This window comes from Cottoperca gobio, chromosome 11 (assembly GCF_900634415.1).
Source record: "Cottoperca gobio chromosome 11, fCotGob3.1, whole genome shotgun sequence".
Lineage (NCBI taxonomy): Eukaryota > Metazoa > Chordata > Actinopteri > Perciformes > Bovichtidae > Cottoperca > Cottoperca gobio.
This window is the reverse complement of record NC_041365.1, coordinates 18,786,430-18,807,740: the sequence shown is the minus strand read 5'-3', so window position 1 is coordinate 18,807,740 and position 21,311 is coordinate 18,786,430. Positions and strand designations below refer to the sequence as shown.

The 21,311-nt window shown below is 40.6% G+C and overlaps 3 protein-coding genes across 6 annotated transcripts in view; all 3 read right to left on the bottom strand.

Moving 5' to 3' along the window:
• sh3bp5lb (SH3-binding domain protein 5-like, b) overlaps positions 1-6,993 on the bottom strand; it is a 22,387-nt gene extending 15,394 nt beyond the window's left edge. Inside the window, exons 1-4 of the mRNA XM_029443575.1 lie at positions 6,228-6,993; positions 5,896-5,958; positions 5,623-5,751; positions 726-887 (exon numbers count right to left, since the gene is read on the bottom strand). Coding sequence (XP_029299435.1) covers positions 726-887; positions 5,623-5,751; positions 5,896-5,958; positions 6,228-6,482 — 609 coding nt within the window. The 5' untranslated portion in view covers positions 6,483-6,993. The remainder of the gene's footprint in view (positions 1-725; positions 888-5,622; positions 5,752-5,895; positions 5,959-6,227) is intronic.
• Positions 6,994-8,142: 1,149 nt separating this feature from the next.
• Positions 8,143-17,066, bottom strand: gtf2h4 (general transcription factor IIH, polypeptide 4). 2 transcript variants are annotated; one of them, XM_029443888.1, is made up of 14 exons: positions 16,932-17,066; positions 16,577-16,695; positions 16,394-16,498; positions 14,643-14,774; positions 14,155-14,340; positions 13,071-13,179; positions 12,709-12,777; positions 12,486-12,569; positions 11,624-11,777; positions 10,991-11,121; positions 9,794-9,841; positions 9,595-9,673; positions 9,074-9,135; positions 8,143-8,427 (listed from the first exon to the last, which is right to left on the bottom strand). In XM_029443888.1, exons 2-14 carry the CDS (start codon positions 16,690-16,692, stop codon positions 8,317-8,319), a joined length of 1,386 nt encoding a protein of 461 aa, XP_029299748.1. In that variant the 5' UTR covers positions 16,693-16,695; positions 16,932-17,066; the 3' UTR covers positions 8,143-8,316. The 2 variants fall into 2 exon arrangements, with proteins under 2 accessions (XP_029299748.1, XP_029299749.1); XM_029443889.1 differs by having other exon boundaries at positions 16,822-16,967.
• Positions 17,067-18,469: 1,403 nt separating this feature from the next.
• polr1h (RNA polymerase I subunit H) lies at positions 18,470-20,885 on the bottom strand. Of its 3 annotated transcripts, none has more exons than XM_029443179.1 (5): positions 20,727-20,885; positions 20,311-20,430; positions 19,688-19,791; positions 19,497-19,606; positions 18,470-19,417 (listed from the first exon to the last, which is right to left on the bottom strand). In XM_029443179.1, exons 2-5 carry the CDS (start codon positions 20,426-20,428, stop codon positions 19,393-19,395), a joined length of 357 nt encoding a protein of 118 aa, XP_029299039.1. In that variant the 5' UTR covers positions 20,429-20,430; positions 20,727-20,885; the 3' UTR covers positions 18,470-19,392. The 3 variants fall into 3 exon arrangements, with proteins under 3 accessions (XP_029299039.1, XP_029299038.1, XP_029299041.1); XM_029443178.1 differs by having other exon boundaries at positions 20,695-20,832; XM_029443181.1 differs by lacking the exon at positions 20,727-20,885 and adding an exon at positions 20,543-20,686.
• Positions 20,886-21,311: the final 426 nt, after the last annotated feature.

Genomic DNA, 21,311 nt, shown 5'->3' with positions numbered 1-21,311 from the left:
TCCACTGGCCAGTTCACTCAGATTGACTCAGGGTTCAGTCCTAGGTCTGTTATTCTCCATTTATATGTTAACTCTATGTCAAATATCTCGAGAAAGCACCATATCAGTTTCAACTCGTATCAACTCCCAGATCTTTTTCTCTTTTGATTCCAATACTATGCAACTGAAAGAACTGAAATCCTGCCTTACATATTTTAAAAATGACATATCACACAACTTTCTTCAGTCAAACTCAGATGAATTCGTTATAGTTATTCAAATGTTCATATTTGTACATTTCTGTTGTCAGGAAACGAGCATGAAACAGCAATTTGATGGCGTTTCAAACATGCGACCTGAATACATAAACGGTGATTCTAGCACTGCTGTACTGACACGTTGGTCAAATCCCCACCTTATGATGGTGACATAGTAGGACACCAGAAACAGGAATATAAATTGACAGCTGTGTAGTGTATTCAACTATTTTACATCAAAGTGAGGGTTACAGTAGATGGCACAAAATGTCTCAAAACATCTACGCTGTTCAACATTCTCTTTACTGCTGCTGTGATAGCCATTTCTGTACAAGCAGTGGTCACTTGAATGGCCTCTGTTGTCAAATTGGAAATACATTCTCCTATTTTGAGGTAAATCTGTAGATAACCTTTTCACAGGCTGCCCCCCTTTTTGGCTGTATAGAATACATCAACATTGCAGGGTCAGGGAGAAGACTGGGTGTGTACCTTAGCAGTGGCGTGGTTAAGCATCTCTTGCCAGGTCGGGTCCATGGTGTTCCTGTCAGCCAGGAGGCCCTGCTCTGCGACATACACCATCTCTCTGGCAGCAGTGTGCATGGACACAGCCCTCTCATATCTCAGAGCAGCCTTCTGGGTCTCATGTTGAGCCTGTGGGAACAGACGGCAGGAGCTAAAAAACATTCTAACTGATCACAATGTCTACTGCAACAATAAAAAGGGTGCAATTATTTTAAGGCTGCAAACAGAGTGGACATGGATGACATCCGGAGCTGCTATCCAAATTGTACAATATGTTGACTTAAGGAAAGTTTTCCACCGGGAGTGGGCGGCTAGTTACCCAACCTACTAGTTTCTTGAAGAGTGACCAAAACATAACTAGAAAGAACTATAAGAACTGCCCCAAGGTGCTAGAAGCGCTATGGTACCTCATGAGAACTGCCTGGAAAAAGCAAATTCCAAGTGAGCAGTAGCAGTCTTCCCCAAGGAAGTAAACTCCAAAAACATTAGCCAATTCAGGAGTATCGCCTTGCTGAACGTAGAAGGAAATATTTTCTTCTCACTTGACAGATAACAGAAGGCCAGAATCCTAGGCTTCCCAGGATGTGTGGAGCACTCTGCGAGGATTTGTGAACAGATCCAGTAGGCCAAGCACGAGAAGAAAGTCCTTCACGCTTCATTCATCTGGCTTGACCTCCCCAGTGATTATGGATCGATCCCAAACCGGATGATCAGCTACGTCATGGAGTTTTTCCAAATATCCCCTGGATTAGGAGTTTAGTAGCAAACTACTTCAAGGACCGGCAGATGTACTTTCCCCTCCGGGATTTCACCACTGGGAGGTAACAGCTAGAGGTAGGGCTCGCTATGGGTTTGTGGCAGCCTTTGGGATAATCCTCATTGGAGGGAGACCGACCGTGGGAAAGATCAAATTACCATCTGGACAGAGACTACCTGCACTGACATGGACGATGTCACCAGACTCCTTCAGACAGCAGCATGTACATCCAGACTGCTGAAAAGGATGGATGAGCGGGTGTTCTGGGTAAGAATGCAGATCAAGCCCTCCAAGCCTGTCTCGCAGAAGAGGAATCAGAAACGACAGTACCATCTTTGTCACAGGAGGTGAGAAAATCCCACTCCTGTCTGAGCAACCCATCAAAAGCCTATGTAGACAGTATACAGCAGAACTCTCAGACAAAAAGATGGGGGAAATAGTGATGAAGCAGCTCTCAGAAAGACTGGCAAGAATTGACCAAAGCCAACTACCACGGACGTACAAAGTCTGGTGCTACCAGTTCACACTCAGAGGGTGATGTGGCCAATAAAAAAAGATGGATGGGAAGGCAAACGCCAAGGTCCTTACTGACCAGAAGTGGAAAGCCCAAGCTGAGGTTGACCAAGCAGTTGGTAGGCTGCAGCACCAAGAAATCGTGGGCAGAGTCCAGAAAGGGAGGGCAGGACTAGGATGGGAAGAGGCGCCACACCTCTGGTCCAAGGCCAACCGGAACGAAAGAAAGGAGATGGTGGTAACAGAGGTGACAAGGACGGAGGAAGAGCAAGACAAGATCAAGGTTGTGTCACAGGGCCGACAAGGAGGCTGTACATCCTGGAACGGGGTTGTTGACTGTAAACTCAGTTGGTCAACCTTGTGGAAGATCCCACAGGCAAGGCTCAGCTTCCTTATCAGGTCAACCTACAACTTGCTTTCCATGCTCTGCAACACGAGCCTCCAGCACATCCTGTCAGGCTGCAAGACTGCACTTTCTCAAGGGCGCTACAGGTGGCATCATGACCAGGTTCTGAGATAGCTGGCCATGATGCTGAAGTTGCGCAGACAGGAAAGCAGAGGATGTTTACCACCAGTGGAACACCACATCCATTTTGTCAGGGCAGGCGGAGGAGAAATAAGCACCAGGCCAAGGAAAATACCAAGGCAGAACACCTAACCCAGACGGCAGTTGCAGGGGGTGGCAGGGAGACATCCCTGTCACTGCTCTGCCACCAGGAGACCATCCAGGATTAAAGGAGTAAAACGTTGAGGAATGGTGGTTCATGGCTAACGACCATGCAGCTGGCAGAGGTGTGACAGGCAGTAATGCCTAGCAGGTTATACTAAGTACTTGTACACTTACTCAAGATGTCCAAATTTACAAAAATACTAACGTAGAGAGGTCCTGATGCAGATCAACGCGCTTAGGTAGGAGAGACTTTCTGAAAGAATTACATTTAAAAACTTGAATATAGTTTTTGTTTAGTTTTCTGAGTAGGTGATTCTTACAAAAACTAACCTAAAATCAAGTTTCTTAAATTACAACGTTTGAAATGGCTCAGTAGATTGTTAGTAAAGTAAAAATATTTCAATGCTATAAATAATTGGTCTTTAATTACAACATGTATTCAGTAGTGATTACATTTCACAGTTTCGTATTTCTTGTATTTATCAGCAAAAGCCTTGAGTGTATTGAATTGAGATGCCTTGTATTGCCACTGAATTAAACCTTTTTATTTGTGATAGAAAGATTTTTAAGTTACATAATCTCACCTAAAGGTTGTTAATGAGTTATAATATTTATATTTTTAATACGTCAATGTCACTGGGGTTTATTGGGTTTATTATTCATTCCAGACATGCAGCTCAGTGAGCTCCGTCAAAGCTGTGTTAGTTTGGGGAAAATTGTTAATGTCAAGGTTACTCTAATCACACGGGAAGATCTGTTCGTCATCTCTGCATGAGAAGCCAGCAGGAGGGCCCGGCTGGATGGAGAAGGATACCAAGCAATGTAAGGTCGCTGCTGAAAGATTAATGACTGCATCACTGTTGGCGATGATGTTTTTTTATCATATGGAGTTCTTACATGATAGGCTTGTCAATCATGTTGTGGTTTGAGTAAATAAATGTGAGAAAAAATGATATTAACAAAATTTTCCTCAACATAACTACAAATGGCAGTGCTTAACAGCTCAGATTAATCGTTTATTATTTGCTTTATTGCTTTCAAATTAGACCTCTGCTCTTTTTCTATGCACTTTTCATTAGTTTAATTACAGTTTCAAATTACTCTTCAGCATGTTGATTAAAAATGACTGCCACTTAGGCCACTTATTCCTTCAAGAGTTAACATTTTTACGTAATCAATTAGATTTCATTACAGACAAACCATTCAACGTCAGCTATGGTTTACTGACATCAAATAAACTACATATGGATTACCATTATTCTGTATATGGTGTATTGTTCATGGTATGAAGAGAAAAAAGTCTCAAGATTAGTGAGATTTTTATGTTATGATCTGTGAATAATTTCAGTAGAACAAATATCAAATTTAAAAGAATACACAACATATATATTTCCAACTTTGATTTCATTAATCAATCAATATGTGAATATAAAATGGATCGGATCACTGCCTGGACACAGACATGCTCATTGACAACCTCTTAACAATCCGTCTGCCGATACACTGTCATTTATAGGCTGTAGCGGGCTCAGTTTTAATGCTAGAATGAAGATACTGGTGTCACATGAAACTAGAAAAACATGTCAAGCTTGTCAAGGAGGAGGCTAAATAACACTCAAGATTTAGGCTACATTTTGGTGAGGGCAAAACTGGCATGACCATATTCATAGGGGTCCTTTGACCTCTCATCAGATATATGAATGAAAATGGGTTTGATGGATACTCACAAATCTCCCCTTTACATACATGCCCACTTCATGATAATCCCATTCAGTTTGGGGCAAAAAACAATGCTGAAGTGCTTGACATTCAATTGCTGAAAAATGCAATTCTTTCAGAATGCTCCAAATGTCAAAAGTTAGATGCCAAATCACAGTTTCTGTGTCTCTCATGTGGCAGGTTGCCACTGATAAAGTTTACGTCTGGATCATGAATCGTGGCTGCGCCTGCTGCCCTGATCCTGCCTGACACCGGGAAGCCTTTTTGACATTATCCTGGATTCAGCCTTTCTTTTTCGATCACAACATAATTTCTGTCAAATGGATGTTGTATTTGTACTATGTTGTTTATCCTGTACATACAACATCTACTGCACGTCTGTCCGTCCTGGGAGAGGGATCCCTCCTCAGTCTCTCCCTGAGGTTTCTTCAATTTTTTTCCCCATTTAATTTTGGGGTTTCTTTTAGGGACTTTTTCCTTGTGCGATGCGAGGGTCTAAGGACAGAGGGTGTCGTAACCTGTACAGTCTGTAAAGCACACTGAGACAAATGTGTCATTTGTGATATTGGGCTGTATAAATGTATTTGATTTTGATTTAAAAGAGAAAATGTAAAACAATGACATGCACCGAGTGAGGACCAGAGTTCATTTTGGCACCTGCTCTGAGTTAGGTTGAGTCTTATTCTTTTAAAAATGTATGTTAGGTTTCAAATTTTAGATAATTGATTTGGTGAGTTTTAGTCTAATTTTATTCAACAAAAACAGACATTTTAGCCACATTTTTGTCAGTGACATTGTAGTCTTGTTTTTTTCATGTCTTTTCATTTTTTCTGTCTTTATAGTATTTTGAGGCGTCAACTGTCGCTATCTTTGTTGTGTAGTTACCATTGTGAAAGGTGTCTATTGTCAGGTTATTGGATAAGGCCTTTGTCCACACACACACAGTCCGCAGGTGACTCTGCACAGTAATAAAAAAGACTTACTCTCATCAGTAAATCCAGTTATCATTTCCAAACTATATATACTGTATATGACCATTAGGTTGAATCAACACCTCTCTAACATAGTTTGAACAAAAACTAAACATTACAACCCTTATGAAGGGAGGAATTATTGCAGAACTATTTATACTGCACTAAAGTGTATACCTCTCATATTAATCCATGCACATACACTGTAGACAAATGTGCAGCTACAAAACGCACCTCTTTGGCGAGTCTGCGAGCTTCATAGTAGGGCCTTGCTTTCTCAATGCATGCACCAAGCTGGGAGCCCTGAGCATTGAGCTTCCTAGCAGAATCAGTAAGGATCCTCCTGTAGCTGGACCTGGCATCCTGAAGGGACCACACATGACAACACATCACAAATCACATTCAGTGAGCCCTGCCATGACACTGTCAAAGCTGAGGTTGTGATTCCAGGTGAACAATTGTGTAGTCAGTGTAAAAATACTCTGACTACACAAACAACTTTCTCACATCCAGCTGCAGCTCTAGCTTGTTGATCTCATCACTAGCCTGGTTGAGCTGCTCCAGCTCCTCCTGGAATCACAGGGGAAAGATGATCTATATTAAAAGCAGAATATGAACAGTAAAGCTGGAAAGAGGCTTGGAAAAAAAGCAATGATTAAGTGTTCAGTGGGGGGGGGACGTGCAGCCCAGAGAGGCTGCCTTGAGACTGCCCATCCCAGGTACCAGTCTGTGTAAGGAGCAGACTGCTGCAGTAGCCTATACTTATATAACATTGGATATTCAGTGTAAAAACACAACAACTATACTACGTCGGTAATAATGATAAATTTGTAACATTCCTGAATTCTTGGGTCCAATTCCTCCTCATGTTTGCCGGCATCATCTTCCCCTCCGGTTGTAATCTGGTGCTCAGGTTCATCCTCACATTGCGCTTTCATCTCCTCCGCGGTGTCTTCATCCGCTTTTCTTCGCTTCAACATCACGGTGCTCACCTCTCCTCCTTCCGCCTCTTTCCCCGGAGTCTCCTCTCGTGGACCGGCGGGTTTAGGGAACCCCGCACCGTTCGGATTTTCACGCGACGTCCCTGGTTCCATTTGCGGCCTGTGTTCGGCTGCCGTGTTTATTGCGCTAGCCTCCTGGCACAATATGGTTTTTTAGCGTTTACGCCACTGGAAAATTGCCATTGGAAAACTAATAATGCTTAAAAGTGTTAAAATGTCACGCTTTGCCTGCAATATCAACAACTGTCTGGCTAATGCTAGCCACTACGTAGCCTGGCTGCTTAGTTGGTGCCACTCCGCGATACGCTTCGTTGCGCTTGTTCCTGTTTTTATTTTTTTGTGTGCTGCTATTTTAAATGTACTTATTTCTAAGATGTTAAATATTAAATGTAGTCTGTTGCTAAGGCTGGTCCAAGCCTTTTGGGGGGTTCCCCAAACACTGTCTGTCCCCCAGAAGTGACCAGGACTGTTTAGGGGTTGTACTGTTTCATAATGATTAATAATACTTATTACTCTCAAATGTTTAAACGCCTGATAATCTAATTATAAGGATGTAATGTTGCATTCCAATAAGAACCCCATCGCTCACCCTACCTACAGACACCTGGTGGGAAAACAAAGAAAGTAACACAAAAATAAAGACCAAATACATATTTAAATAAATGGAATGAAACACATTCTGTTTTAAATATAATAATAAAAAACGGATATTGTCTCACCAAACATTACACCTTTTTGTGAACCGTTTGTACACAGATATATTTAGCAACACATTGCAGCACATCACACCAGACATGACCATATTCTTTGTTATCCAACTTGTAGTTCTTTACTACATGGGTAGTAGCCTATAGGTGGGTAGCATTTCATGCTTCTTCTGGCAACCAGAGAGGCAAAGGTGCAGTTAATTATATGATGGAAGATTAGTTTCTTCAGCAATTATTCCAAATATTGCTGTGAGTGGCAACGTGTTGAAAGGTCTTTCAAACACCTTGACAGTTTTGAATATTTCCATCCAGTCCACACAGAGAAGAGCCTGTGGATAAGGGACCCTGCAGTGGGTGCAGGTGCCGACTCATGATAGCTTGATTAAATTGAAAATAAAATAAGCCCATGTTTTCACAAATCAATAAGAAGAGGACCCTGTTCAGAATTAAATCCCATGTATCCTCATCCATTTTGAGTTGCAAGTCTTCCCATTGGCCTTTAATTACATTTCTAAGTTAGGGCTATGTTTCATCAATTTAAAAGACCATAATGCTTTGTAACATAATGAAAATAATGACTTGAATTGTTTTATAGATGATATACATTATTGTAATTTAAATCCTTTTTTCCTTTACAACTGCAGAATTGAAGAAAACGCAATGACCAATTATTTTTGCACAAACACGTCAGCACTCAGAAGTGTGCTCTTGAGTGTGTGTTGCTTCCGTCCTTACCTAAGAACAGATCCCAAATAAGAAACATGGTGAAGGTCAGAATCTTCATGAAAACTGTAAGTGGGTTTTAAGAAGAAATGTCTTCTTAAGAATAGTTTGTGAATAAGGCCCAATGTTCCATAGTGCTACTAGTGGTCAAAGACTGCAGTGGGTACCTTTAAAAAATATGGGCAGAATATTATAATCCACAACTGTATTCAGAGATTCATTTATGTGCAGTATATAAGGCAATATTTCAATTTGCCTTATCTGCAAATTACTTAACTTCTAAGGAAAGAAGAATACGAACCTGAAAGAAATAGGTGTGCATGTTCTTCTCATCACCATTTAATCCATCATACACGATTCAACATTTTATGAAAAATACAAAAATAAGAATACCATGTCCACTTTCTTACAACACTGAAAGAAATTAACAACTGTGGAATCAATGAAACTCTGACGTCCTCAGGTGTGTCGACTGCACCTTGTTTCACTTCCTCCAGTTACGTGTTAGACTTCTGTCGTTTCCAGAACCTCTTGACCTCACTGTGTCCCTGTGGACTCACCACCATCACCCTGTGAGCCACGTCCTGCCAAACCAGACAGCCCAGACCCTGCAGCACAACAACTTCATTAAACAGCAGACAGTATCAGCACTTCACTTACAGAGAATTCTGTACAAGGTCATTTTACAGGAACTACTGTAACTGCAAGGAGTTGATGCTTATGTCAATACACAGGAGGTTTAAAGAGATGAGGGGGGGGGGGGTTTGACTCACGTTAACACTCAGACAACGTTCTGTGTTCATTCCTTTTGTAAGAGCCATGATTCACATGTGAAGAATGGTTGATAATTAGTTGCTGTTTGTAAGACTAGAGGAGCCAAATACAGTGACGACAGCTGGATTACTGAGGGGGCGTGGCTTTCAGATGAAACTAAAGTCAAGGGGGCCAGCGGATGGAGTTTAGCCTAAAATCAATAAACAACCTTAATAAAACCTTTATGATCATCTTGTATCTTTTGCCCCGTCAGAACTATTGTGCACTATTATCTCCACAGCAATTATTTACTGGCGTACAATGTCGTGACTAATAAAACGGACCAATCAGTTGTAATGAACCATAGATTTCTTTTAGGTTTTTCTTCTAAGGGGTCCAACCCAAACCATAAATAACAATATTGCTACATCTAAATTGATTATTAAATCCATGAAATATGTTGAACATGTTCAGCCATGGAGATAGGAAACAAAATCCCACCTGAGCTCTGTCTCGCAGCACCTCAAAGTCAACCTGGGAGAGGAACTGGTTGTAGAGCACTCCTGAAGCAGACATCAACAACAGACAGACAGACAGGTGAGAAATGAGGTTAAAGGCCAGCACAACGCCAACACTCATCATCTCTATTACATGTGTACAACAACAAGAGTTACAGCTTCGCTCTAACAACAGAGTGAGGCCCACATCAGTCAGTCAGAACCTTCAGGGAGGACAAGTGATGGCCTGAGAAATCAATCAGCTCACAGCAGCCCTACAGACAGCTCCTCTGTTGAACACTTTATAAAATATAAACATTTTCTACAATACAAAGAAATGTTTTGTAATGTTACTGAAGCTGAAACAGGTCAACAGAAAACAAGGAGACTTGTTACTAAGATATGACAAAATATACTTATAGAACAGGGCATATAAAGAAAGAAAGGCCCGTCATTCATAAAACATCAATGAATTCAAGGCAAACATTTATTGCCCGGCTTGCACACGTTGAAACATGAACTCACCCTCTGTGAACTGCAGTCGATCTCTCTCCAGCTCCCACAGTCTAATCTGGTCTGTTATGGTTGGAGGCAGCACTGGGGTCTGAAGCACAGAGAGGGAGGGTGAAGACACTGAGCAGACCCGTTAAAGGCCAACCACTTATTATTATTATTATTATTATTATCATCATCATCAGAATGAAGTGTATGGAAGTGCATGTACCTGTTTGAGCATGACAGGATGCGCTCTGGTCCTCAGAAAGTGAATAATCTGAAGTGTAAAATAAAAAAAACTTCACATAAATCTGATCCATGCAAACTGTTCCATAACATATACAGACACGTTTCATGTCACACATACTTTCCTGGTATATTGGTACCAACAGTTTAAAACATTTTGGAGTGCTGAGGTACTTTTTCAAACTTTGTTAAATCTTAAAACAAGCTCATTGTAAATATTGTACATGTCCACATGTTGTTCAGTGTTCGGGCTCACCGTTACCTCTTCACATTCTGTTGATAGTTTTAATGTTTTAAGTTTAAATGATGGCAGATATTACACACTGAACTTTGAAGCATATATTCACACTTCATTAAAATGAATATGTTGAACTCAGTACTTTCATTAGAGGGCAGGTTGTTTCACCTTCTCTACCTCCATCATACATTAAAGAGATAGTTTGGATGTGTTGAAGTGCTTTGTATGAGGTACCTATCAATAGTAGATGCAGTTTGGAGAAACAGACAGGAGCACCAGCTGGAAGTAAAAAAACATTTTGCTGTTGACGGGGTCAGCAGCAAAATGTATTTTAGTCGACTAAAAGAAAATACGCTATATTTAGAGTATGTTCACCGCTTACTGTGAGAAACAGGGAACTGAAGCTGTTCCCTAGGCTCTCCCAAAGCCACCAGACTCCATTGACAAAAACAGTAATTCACCAAAGTAGCACAACCACCCCCCCCCCCCTTCCTGCTGGTGTTCCTGCCTGTTTATCCAAACTGCATCTCCTGCAGGTAACACACTGACGATGGAGAAGTGTCTCATATAACCACACTTCAAAACATCCAAACTATATAAGGGAAAGGCTTTACATAGTACATAGTATGTTTATGTATATGCAGAAGTGAAAGACCAAGTTTCCTGTACCCCCCCGATTATGTAGTGCCCTCGAATTCTTTAAAGAAATCAACACATCTAAAGTGAGTTCTGACGAAATGTGGCTATTTGGGGTCCAACTAGGCACTATTATGGTCGCATATATATGGCTCTATTAATATATCGTGTATTCTTGTCAGTTCGAAACAAGTATAAAATATTAAGGGCATTTACAAATGATGGTTCAATCCTACTGGTCAGGATTCCCCTCTTACATCCCTACACTTCCCCTGTAGTAGTACTTTGTGTGCAGGAGCTGAGTACCTGTTGTGCTGTGATGCCGTTGGCGATGGCCTGTTGCACTGACTCCCTTGTTACGTGAGCAACCACTACATTGGGGAAGCGATACAGCATTTCACTGAAGAGAGCCACCAGAGCGATCTGAAGTTCTGAGTCTGGGAGGAACATACAGGTCAGAACAGCTTCTGTAAACTAATGCCAAGTAGTGCGTCCTTCCAAAACGCTGCGATGTGAAGCATTTCATGATCAAACACACTGAGAAACATTGAATGAATTGTGGTAAGCTTCAGATGTGTTGATATGTGTATTTCTGAACATTGGATAGAGCCAGGCTAGTTTCCCGCGCCATCCTCTTTATGCTAAGCTAACCACGTGCTGCCTCCAGCCCTGTGCACAGACATGAGCCTGATATCAGTCTCAACAGCTCACTCTCAGTAAGAACATGAGGACTTGTTACTGATTATGTATCTGGATAGTGTTGTGTGGTAGTCACTGTAGTAACGATTTAACTGCAGTTAACTTGTATCAAATTATTTATCTGGTGTGAATGTACGAGTCTCCCAGCTTTCTCACAAATGGGCTCGTATAAGCAGGGACTTTAACATTGTGTCAAATGTAGTTATTAGCGTCAACATGCAGCACAGTGTTCAGATATACCTGTGTAGGCGTAGATACGGTAGTTGGTTTCTACCACAATGAAGCCTGCGTCTCCAGTACCGGGGGTGGAAACCATTGTGGAGGAGGAGCTGGTCGTGACTCCTGCAGCCAGAGTGATGGCCAGTCTGGTGGGGTAGTACCGCCGCGACTTCCTCTTATAACAATAGACGAAGAATTACAGAAATACTGACATATTATAACTACAAATACTCATCAGGGCTATATGCAGTACATCTAAACTAATTTCACTCTTTCTAATTGCTTAGTTCAGTTTCATAAACATAATAGAAACTGAGTCTTTACTTTGTTTCAGCAAAGTCACAAAACAAAACCCATCACGTGTGATGATCCCAGCTGAATCCCTGGTCAAATGGTAAAAACTATTTAACTATTTTTTCCTGGTCACTACTTATTCCTGTATTAAGTAATCTAATTCAGAACATTGATTTAGTTTCCCAAATGAAATGAAACCCCGACCACAGCTAGTAAAACTTAACAAACACGGTAAAGCCTGACTCAGCCGTCTGTTGCCACAACTCTCAAATCTTAACCGCCAAGTCTCCCAACTTTATGGAAATACTAAACCGCTGGAGTACTACCCCTTTAAAATGTACGTACATGTGTTGCAGTTGTATTACTGATGTACTTACTTGGTATTCTTTCTCATGGCACTTTATTTGTTATCTATTGCCTCTGTCGGCAGTTAATGCTATGATCTACCTGAATACAACATCTAATCTTTCACTTATCAACATGTCCGAGAGCTGGGAGCATCATTCCAGTTTCCTCTCATCTGCTGGGGAGGGAGAGGTACTGACAGTGTTTAAGTGTTAGTGGATCGTCCCTCTTCTCAGTGCCTCACCTTCCTCTGGAAGACGAGTCCAAACTCCCGCAGGTGCTGCAGAAAGGTGAGTAATGACTCGCTCATGCCCTCCACTGAGTAATCCTGAGGCACACAGGCAACACACCATCAGTGACAATGAAGAAACTCTAACTGAGCAGCCATTTGTAAAACCTCAGACCGCTGACATTGTTGTGTTGCTTTTCAGCATCAAGCAAGCAGAAGCAAAGCGCTGTGCACTCACTCTGCCGAGAGTCGAGAAGCTGAGCTGGAATAAGAATGACAAGATCTCCACCAACTCCATCCCTCTGGACTGCAAGACACAAATGATGGAATGTATACAAGAAGATACTCTCAAATAAAAAGCAGGTATATAAATAACATCTTGCATGGACAGATACAGGTCAGCCTCTAACAAGACAGATTGACAGGGATGGAATTACCGACACTAATACTCACCACTCTGCTGAAAACTCTCTTTTAACCCAAATACTGTTCAACCATCACTGAAACACTTGCTGAAGAGATTTTACATTAAGGAAATCTTTTACTGGTCCAACTTATTTAAAGATAACCAGCTCAGAGTAGAAGATGATACACAGGTACCTGAGCAGTTTTGAGGTACTGCAGGGTGAAGTACCACAGCTGAGAGGCCGTGTCCAGTAGGAGGAACTGGAAACCAGCAGACGTGATGTAGGGCGCCTCTCCCGCCTCACTGACAAACAGACAACATTTCCATTTCTCTCACTAACACAACAATAATTCAACCTTTAGCTAAAGTTCTATGAGTGGATTTATTCTGCTCAGACTCAGAGAATGTGTCATGGGGTAGTCTGGTCTTTGGGGAGTTTGTCATTACAGCTGTAAAGTGAAGTTAAAGCATGGAGCTGGCACTCATCTAAGTTTCATTGACTCTTTCATGTGATGAATTAGCACAATTTAAAAAAGACTCAGGTTTGCATAGAGAGGCAGGGCATCCAGGTACCCAACTGTTACCCTCCCCCAATGTGACAGTGTTTTAACAAACTCATGGAGCTAATGTTAGCTAGCTAGAGTTGACATTTCAGCCACTTCAGTGGTCACGGACTAAAAATGAGAAGCTCAGTGCACCGCCACTGCAGAATTATGAGCGGCGCTGGTAAAATTTCACAAAAATCAATAATATCCTCTGCCCTCGTGCTTAGCCCAACAGGCCCAGTAGAGAACGACACGCAAATGAGCCGATGGGTTCGTGTTTGTAGCCGAGCTAGACAGATAATAAACAGTTAAAACTGATCGGTGATGCCGTTTTGCCCTCATTGTTCTCCATGAAGTTAGCTGGAAGTGATGTAATGTAGCCTTTTATGTGGAGTGAACACTGCGTCGGGATAAAATAAAATGCTTTTAAAATGCTGACATTGCTCGTCAACAAGCGATCATATGATAACTTAGGATATAATTGGCCCGTGTGTGCTCTGATTCAGAAGGAACGAACAGGAGCAACAGGCCAACCAGCTTTAAAAGTGACACATTCCAGCGTCATCAGCACTGCACTTCTGCGCCAACACTTAAATCAAGTTAAAAGAAAGCTGACAATTAGATTTTATGTACAATGATATATGTACACATGGTATATATATAAACAAAATGACAAGGACCTGTTACATTTAGTTCATGAATAATTGGGACCCATTGATGTACTACGGTGTACCTTTTCATGAGGCCTGCCTGGACGAGCAGCTGAGCCAGGTCTGGACTGACAGCAGCACAGGGAGAACCCACCATGAACTGCAGGATGACCTCCCAGCGCTCTATGGCGTAGCGGTCAAGACTCTCTATGTCCCGTGCGTGGCGGTCAGGACCCAGAGTGCTGCCCTCATCTGCCCAGGATTTTCCCCTGTGTGTCGACACAGCAGTGGAATCTTTGACTAAGAACAACAGGTGATAATGACTGGAGGACAGTACTGCAGTTACATCTCAAATACCTCTAGTCAGCTTAAAAATGTAATATTAGAAATCAAACTTGCAGCTCATAAGACTTAGTTTATACTGTGTGGAGTGCGATTTTATTAACATGTTGGATCCTTGTCTATAACTCTAACCAACCACATCCTGGCATGTAGCAGGGCGGTTTGTTTTTGATCAAACATTTAACAGATGAGCCTCAACACAGAGTTGTGTGTGTAACAGCAGACCTACCCGCCGAGCAGAGCTATCCTCAGGTTCTCCTTGAACACTGGATTTAAAATGTATCCCTGCAGGCCACCCTGCAGCTGCTGATTGTGCCAAAGGCGGAGTCCTGCCAACACCGAGACACATTCATCATGATCCCTGCAGGTAGACACCAAAGACAGAAACACTCACAATGAGCTCAACTGGTAATTAGTCCACAGTTTGACTCCCACTGAACAGGTGATATAAACCCTAACCCTCAAGAATTCAAGGTAACACAGTGCGAGTAATTGATACACAAATGGGCATTTTAAGGGTGCGGTATTCCTCTAATGATGTTTAATAAGGGGTTTCCACCCTGTGAGAATTCCCAAAACATGAAGTACTTCTCAGATGCACATGACTCCTTTTCTAACATGTGGGATGGAAATTGTTAATTTCATTTTTAGTTGAGAACATTTCAGTTATTGAGAACAGTTAAGCTCTCTTGCTGTGATTAAATCCAACAAATTAAATGAGTAAACTTAAAAACAGAACCAATGGGATCCTATAAGCTAAAAGACAACATGGCATTTATAACATTATGTTTGGAACACTAAAACATATGACATGTTATTGTGTCATACATACACATTTTATATACTTGGACCCTGATTTCTAATATAATTTTCAATTGTAGATTTAAATCAGAATGAAACTGCTACTCAGGTAATACTGCGCCATAAGAGGGATCAGTGTCGGATCATCTGCTCGATGCATCCCCACACTGAACACCTTTGGACTGCACAAGAACACATTCAGTGTTTACATTCAGTCGCAGCAGGCTGCTGACTCAGTTTTCAGTCACACAGAACCCCCTGGCCTCACATTACCTGAAGCCCAGTTCAGACCAAAGATTTGCACCGGCACGAGTTGAAACAGCGTTCTGCAACCTGCCACAGCGGTGGATCATCTCCATGGCAACCACTCTCTGTACTTCTGTTCTAACATCCACTTTCCAGGCAGTTTTTATAGCTGGATATAATTTGTAGCATCTTAAAATATGAATGAAGACTGTGAACGTGAGATACCTGCTACAGTTGCATTTGCAGTAGCACTAGTGATAAAAGGTCCAAACATAAACCAGAGGGTTGAGAATGTGGAGCAGTCCATGGGAGCTTCAACATAATACTGTACCCGTCTATGCCAAAATATATACCCGTCTCAATGTCAAGCGAGTTGATATTGAGACAGGAGATCTCCCCTTTTGTTATTCAGAGGAGTTGGTGTCACCTGTAATCAGTCAACACAATCAGCCGGCTTGAGTCGAGCTGAGAAGGGACAGTTCAGAGCTACAACTTCTCCCTACAATGTTCTAAAAACCGTTTCGGCTCATCGCAAACGCTCCACACAGAGAGGCATACAGAGTTTAAATGACAAAAGGAGAGTCCTGATATCGGATCTGTACTCTGTATTGGAAGAAGAGTTAAAGTAGCAGAATGTGTATCAGGAAGGAAAAGCTAGTCACGTACTTGTTTCTGAGTGAATGACAGTTTATGCTGCTCAAACCTTTTACAGGAGACTGAAGTGGCTGGCTGGCAACAACAGCTCTCATTACAGAGGTTTTTAGAAAACAAATGTGGACGTAAATAAAAAAAAGAGTAATCATAAATAAAACTCCCTAGTTACAGCCAAGTTGGGGGATTGTTACAAAGTGCTAAGAGTTTAATGAAAATGGTTCACCCCACTAACAACGCTGCTAGAGGTGTGCTGAAGACATGACAAGGTAAATGACTTACTTCTGACTGTCTATTTTCACCCATAAAGCCAGTGCTGCCTGGGGGAGAGGCTGATCCAGGAACAGCATACGCATCACATAATTCTTGGCTAGAGAAGGGAGTTCCCTGTAAAAGATCAAACACAATATAAAGGGGGTCATATGTGACATGACATCAGTGCAGTATGTCTTCCAGCCATCATACCTGTAGACAGCCAGACATGTTGCTGGATGGTTGTATAGTCTGTCCAAAATCTCAGGACTCAGCTCTCTCAGGTATTCATGCAAATTCTTACACTGCAGCTGGACACGTAGCTTCATTATCTATAGAAACAAAGAGTAATGTCATTAAATGTACGTCACTGTAAACGGTAAAATAACATACATAGTGAGATAAGATATGACTGATACGATTATTTGGATACACTCTTAAATTCAATATACGTATACCTTTTATTTAAGTGTGGCAGTGTGTTAACAGCTTATTCCGAAATGTTATACGACAGTCACCAGTTTAGAAAAAAGCTTATTAGTATATGTATGTAAAATGCATTATTTACCGTGAAGACGTAAAGAAAATATCGACCAATTCCTCACAGTAAAATTATTTTAAAGTATAAAATAACTGCATCGTTGTCGCTCGGCAGATTTCTTTTGCTGTGTGTATGTTTCCATGTCACGTGGACACAATACGAGCGTCCTTATTGGTTATGTTCTTCTTCTACTATTTTTAATGTCGACGGCCCGAACAACTTGAAGGGCGCAGCACCGCCACATGCTGACAGAATGGGCTGTCTGTCAGACTATTCATATATATAGTCATATATATATATATATATATGAATATGAAGATATAGATATATATATATATTCATATTCATATATATATATATTTCCATTATTATCATATATATATATATATATATATATATCATATATAATATATATTATATATATATATAATAATATATATTATATATATATATATATATATATATATATACATAATATATTATATATTATTCATATCAATACTATAATCAATTCAATATATATATATATATATATATATATATATAATATATCCTATATAGTTTCATATATATTATTATAATATATATAATATATTCATATTCATATATATATATATAATATATATTATATATATATATATATATATATATTATATATCTATATATCATATATTATAATTAATATATATATATATCTATTATATATTATATATACTTCTATATCATATCTATACTCTTTCTCTATAATCTCTAGATCTATATATTATCTCTAATATATAGTCTCTATCTTATATATCTATATATCATATCTCTTCTATCTCCTCTCTCTCTCTCTCTCTTATCTCTCTCTTACTCTTCTACTCTATATCCTCTCTCTCTAACTCTCTCTCTCTATCTCTTAGATCTCTCTCTCCTCTCCCTTCTCTCTCATCTATCTCTCTCTCTCTCCTCTTCTCTCTCTCCTCTCCCTTCTCTCTCTCTCTCTCCTCTCTCTCTCTCTATCTCTCCCTCTTCTCTCTCTCTCCTCTTCTACTCTATCCCTCTCCTCTTCTCTCCTCTTCTCTCTCCTCTCTCCTCTCCTCTTCTCTCTCTCTCTCCTCTCTTCTCTCTCTCTCTCATCTCTCTCTCTCTCTCTCTCTCTCTTCTCTCCTATCTCCTCTCTCCTATCTCTTCGTCTCCCTCTCTCTATCTCTCCCTCGCTAATATTAATATATATATATTTCATTTTTACTAATACATTTTGATATTTATTTGGAGTCACATATTATGATTCCTCATCTTCACTCATCAGTCCTTCCTTCCTGACATCAGTCCCTGCACCAACAACTGTCTGCACCAGATCCAATTGAAAATAAATGTAATTATAGAATAAACATGCCATATACTTTTAAAGTGTGAGTTACTCATTGTAAACATTATTACAAAATAATTGTTTCTTACTTTTTCTTAAGTATGTGAATCTCACCTCAAAAGGTTTTTAGCTTTTGTTCCTGCTCTCCAACAGCTTCTGCTGCAAAGTAACGGCAACATTTGATCCCAGACACTAATATATAGCCTACAACATGAACAGGAAAACTGTTATTGTTTATTAGATAGTAGATGTGATCCGCACATACTGCAAAATCAGAATGTGATACATCAGATCAGTGGTTCCCAACAAGGGTCCACCAAAGATCACAGGGGGTGCACAAAGATTTTAAATCAGAATAACACACATACTACATAATTTATACAAAAGTGTGTGTATAAAACTTGCAGTTGGCACTTTCCAAAAGATCCACAGATATCAGAAAAGCATTTGAAACAGCAGGCAGTGATTTACAAAAGGGTGAAGACAACATCAAATATGGGGAGGGGGGGGGTCTCAGCTTTTTTTGTTGTTGATACAAGTAGAGGGAGCTTCGAGGGAAAAAAGTGGGGAATCATTACATTAGATGGACTGATGCCTAAGCCTAAGGTTTGCAAACATATTCAGATAAGATAGTGACTCAGTGCAGTGCTGCTCGCTAAAGTTCTTGTTACTTGTGCGGCGTTTGATGCCCAGAGAGGCAAAAAACAAACAACATGAATTAACAAATCGTGTTCAGTGTTAAAGTTCATTTTTCACTTTGGAAACGGTAGTTTAACAAAATAAATATTTACTTACAAGTCTTTTCTGCAGCTTCAACTTTATCTCACAGCATTCATCAGAAGATCCTCAATAACAACTGAGCTACAGTGTTTCAGTGTAAACTGAAAGAAGACCATGAGACCCAACTGAAAGCTCTTGCAAAAAAAAGCTAAGAAGTGGACTCTGAGTTAAGATTATTTTTTGTCAAACATTATTCAAAAGTGTAAATGCTAATAATTCAAGAAGAGCGAGATGCTCTGCAGCACACATCTTCATCAGATAAACCAAAGATCAAGGGCCCAGTGTTATATTTACAATCCATCTGAAAACACTGAGCAGACGCACAGAGAGGAAAGGGGAGGTGAGCTGGACTTCTTCTCAAGAGTCCTCCTTCTCTTGATACCTGAGACAACAAAATCAAAATGATCAGCAAAAGATCCCACAGCAGCACAAACTGTTCTGCACAGTGTGTTCTTACATACCTGCAGTGTATACAGGTGAAGAAAACAGTCTGTCCTTCATCTGCAGATCTCATCTGCCTGGTGTGGTAAACCATCCCCTCTTTATTGCAGCGGGAGCAGCGTCTGTCAATCTATAAGGAACAGGTAACCTCATTAATACAGAGTACAGCTGTTAGCGTCAGAGCAGTCAGCGAGCAGACGTCTATTCTCACCACAGCTCCCTTCAGCTCAGCGTTCTTCTCGTCCTCCAGAGCCACCGATGACTGCTCCACAGGGTTGAATACGACTGTAGAGCAGATTTTCTGGCCTGAGAACTCTGGATGGTAAAATACATGCATGTGAAGGGATAATCAATGGAAATCTCTGCCGTTGCACAACAATAATGTATTATAAACAGTTGGCATATGAGGTGTGTGAATTATTTAGTGTAACGGGGGTCACTGTGTGCCGGGCTGCTTGGGAGAGCGATGGTTTTTAATGACGATATCCAGACATTCAAAAGGGAACAGAACATGTCTGGTCTGCACCTTTCAGGGAAAATACGTAATTCATATGAAACCCGACGCTCAGGAACGATCAGCCTCACATGTGACTGAATGGAGATGATAAATAAAAATGTTAAAAAGGTTTCTTGTTGACAGAAACTCTTCTACTCTCTGAATTTAATTGTATCCATAATAAATGTTAACGGGAGAGACATGCGATGCACCCATAGACACAATCCACATGTGGTTGGCCTGAATGTGAGTGTGCTGTGGAGGGTTCTGTGCTGATGCATTCTTGTGCAGGGTGTCCATGACTCCTGTGTTTGGGAGTTTAGGGAGTGTGCTGGTACCTGCTACAGGGATGCAGAAGGAGCAGCGGGGGCAGCTGACTGTGTCCTGTATTCCTGGAAGAGGAAGAACATTCCCACATTCTGGGCAGAAGTTGGGATCACCACCAAAACACGACATCTCTGTCAAGAAAAGGTACCATACTTCACATTAACATAATTGCCATATTAATATTAATTGAGGCTTATGAGATAGATATGGTTGTTATTAAAGTCCTAAACATTCAAGACTTACCTTCAAAATACAACTCACATTAAAATATTAACATGTGATTGCGTGTAAGAATTCAAAGCACACAATTTAAGGGAGCACGTGATCAAATCTGCAACAGTTATATTTAACTTTAGCCACATCATCACATTAATTTTCAGAATTCAGTTAATTACCTGTCTAATGTGTAAATGACGTCGCTACTTACAAATAATACGCAGTTTTAAGCCTATCTGTAATGCTACGGTCAGTCTGGCGCGTGCATGGTTACACTGCGGGGTCCTTCAGCTCTCACCGTCGCATGCGCTGACGTCATTTGGTCATTTTAGCGGTTTACTTTGAATAAATTGGACGTTGTTGTGTTTTGTGTATCTCGTAGTTAAGGTATGTTGATTGCTAAATATAATTTAAGCCTACAGAATTATCAGTACGCTGCTGTATCAGGCGAGGCGATGAGTTGTTTGTTAGCCGTCGAGCTAATAGCAGCTTGGTTTTTGTTTACAGGTTATTCTATTACATGTAATACATGAACGTAGTCTTTATTCACAAATTACCCGAATATCACACTCCTCCCCGAGTCTCTGGTAGGGGTCTAGATGTTGTAATTCCTTTTTATTGCCAGGTTAATCTGTTAACCATAATCTGCAGTAATGATCTATTATTTATTATCTATTAATTCTCTTTATTTGATATTATAGCCGTCGTTTTCAGTAAATGTTTTTAATTGTTGTTTGAGTTATTCTACTCAGTCAAGTATTGTGTCCGTACCCGGACCTATAATCAATAAATTATT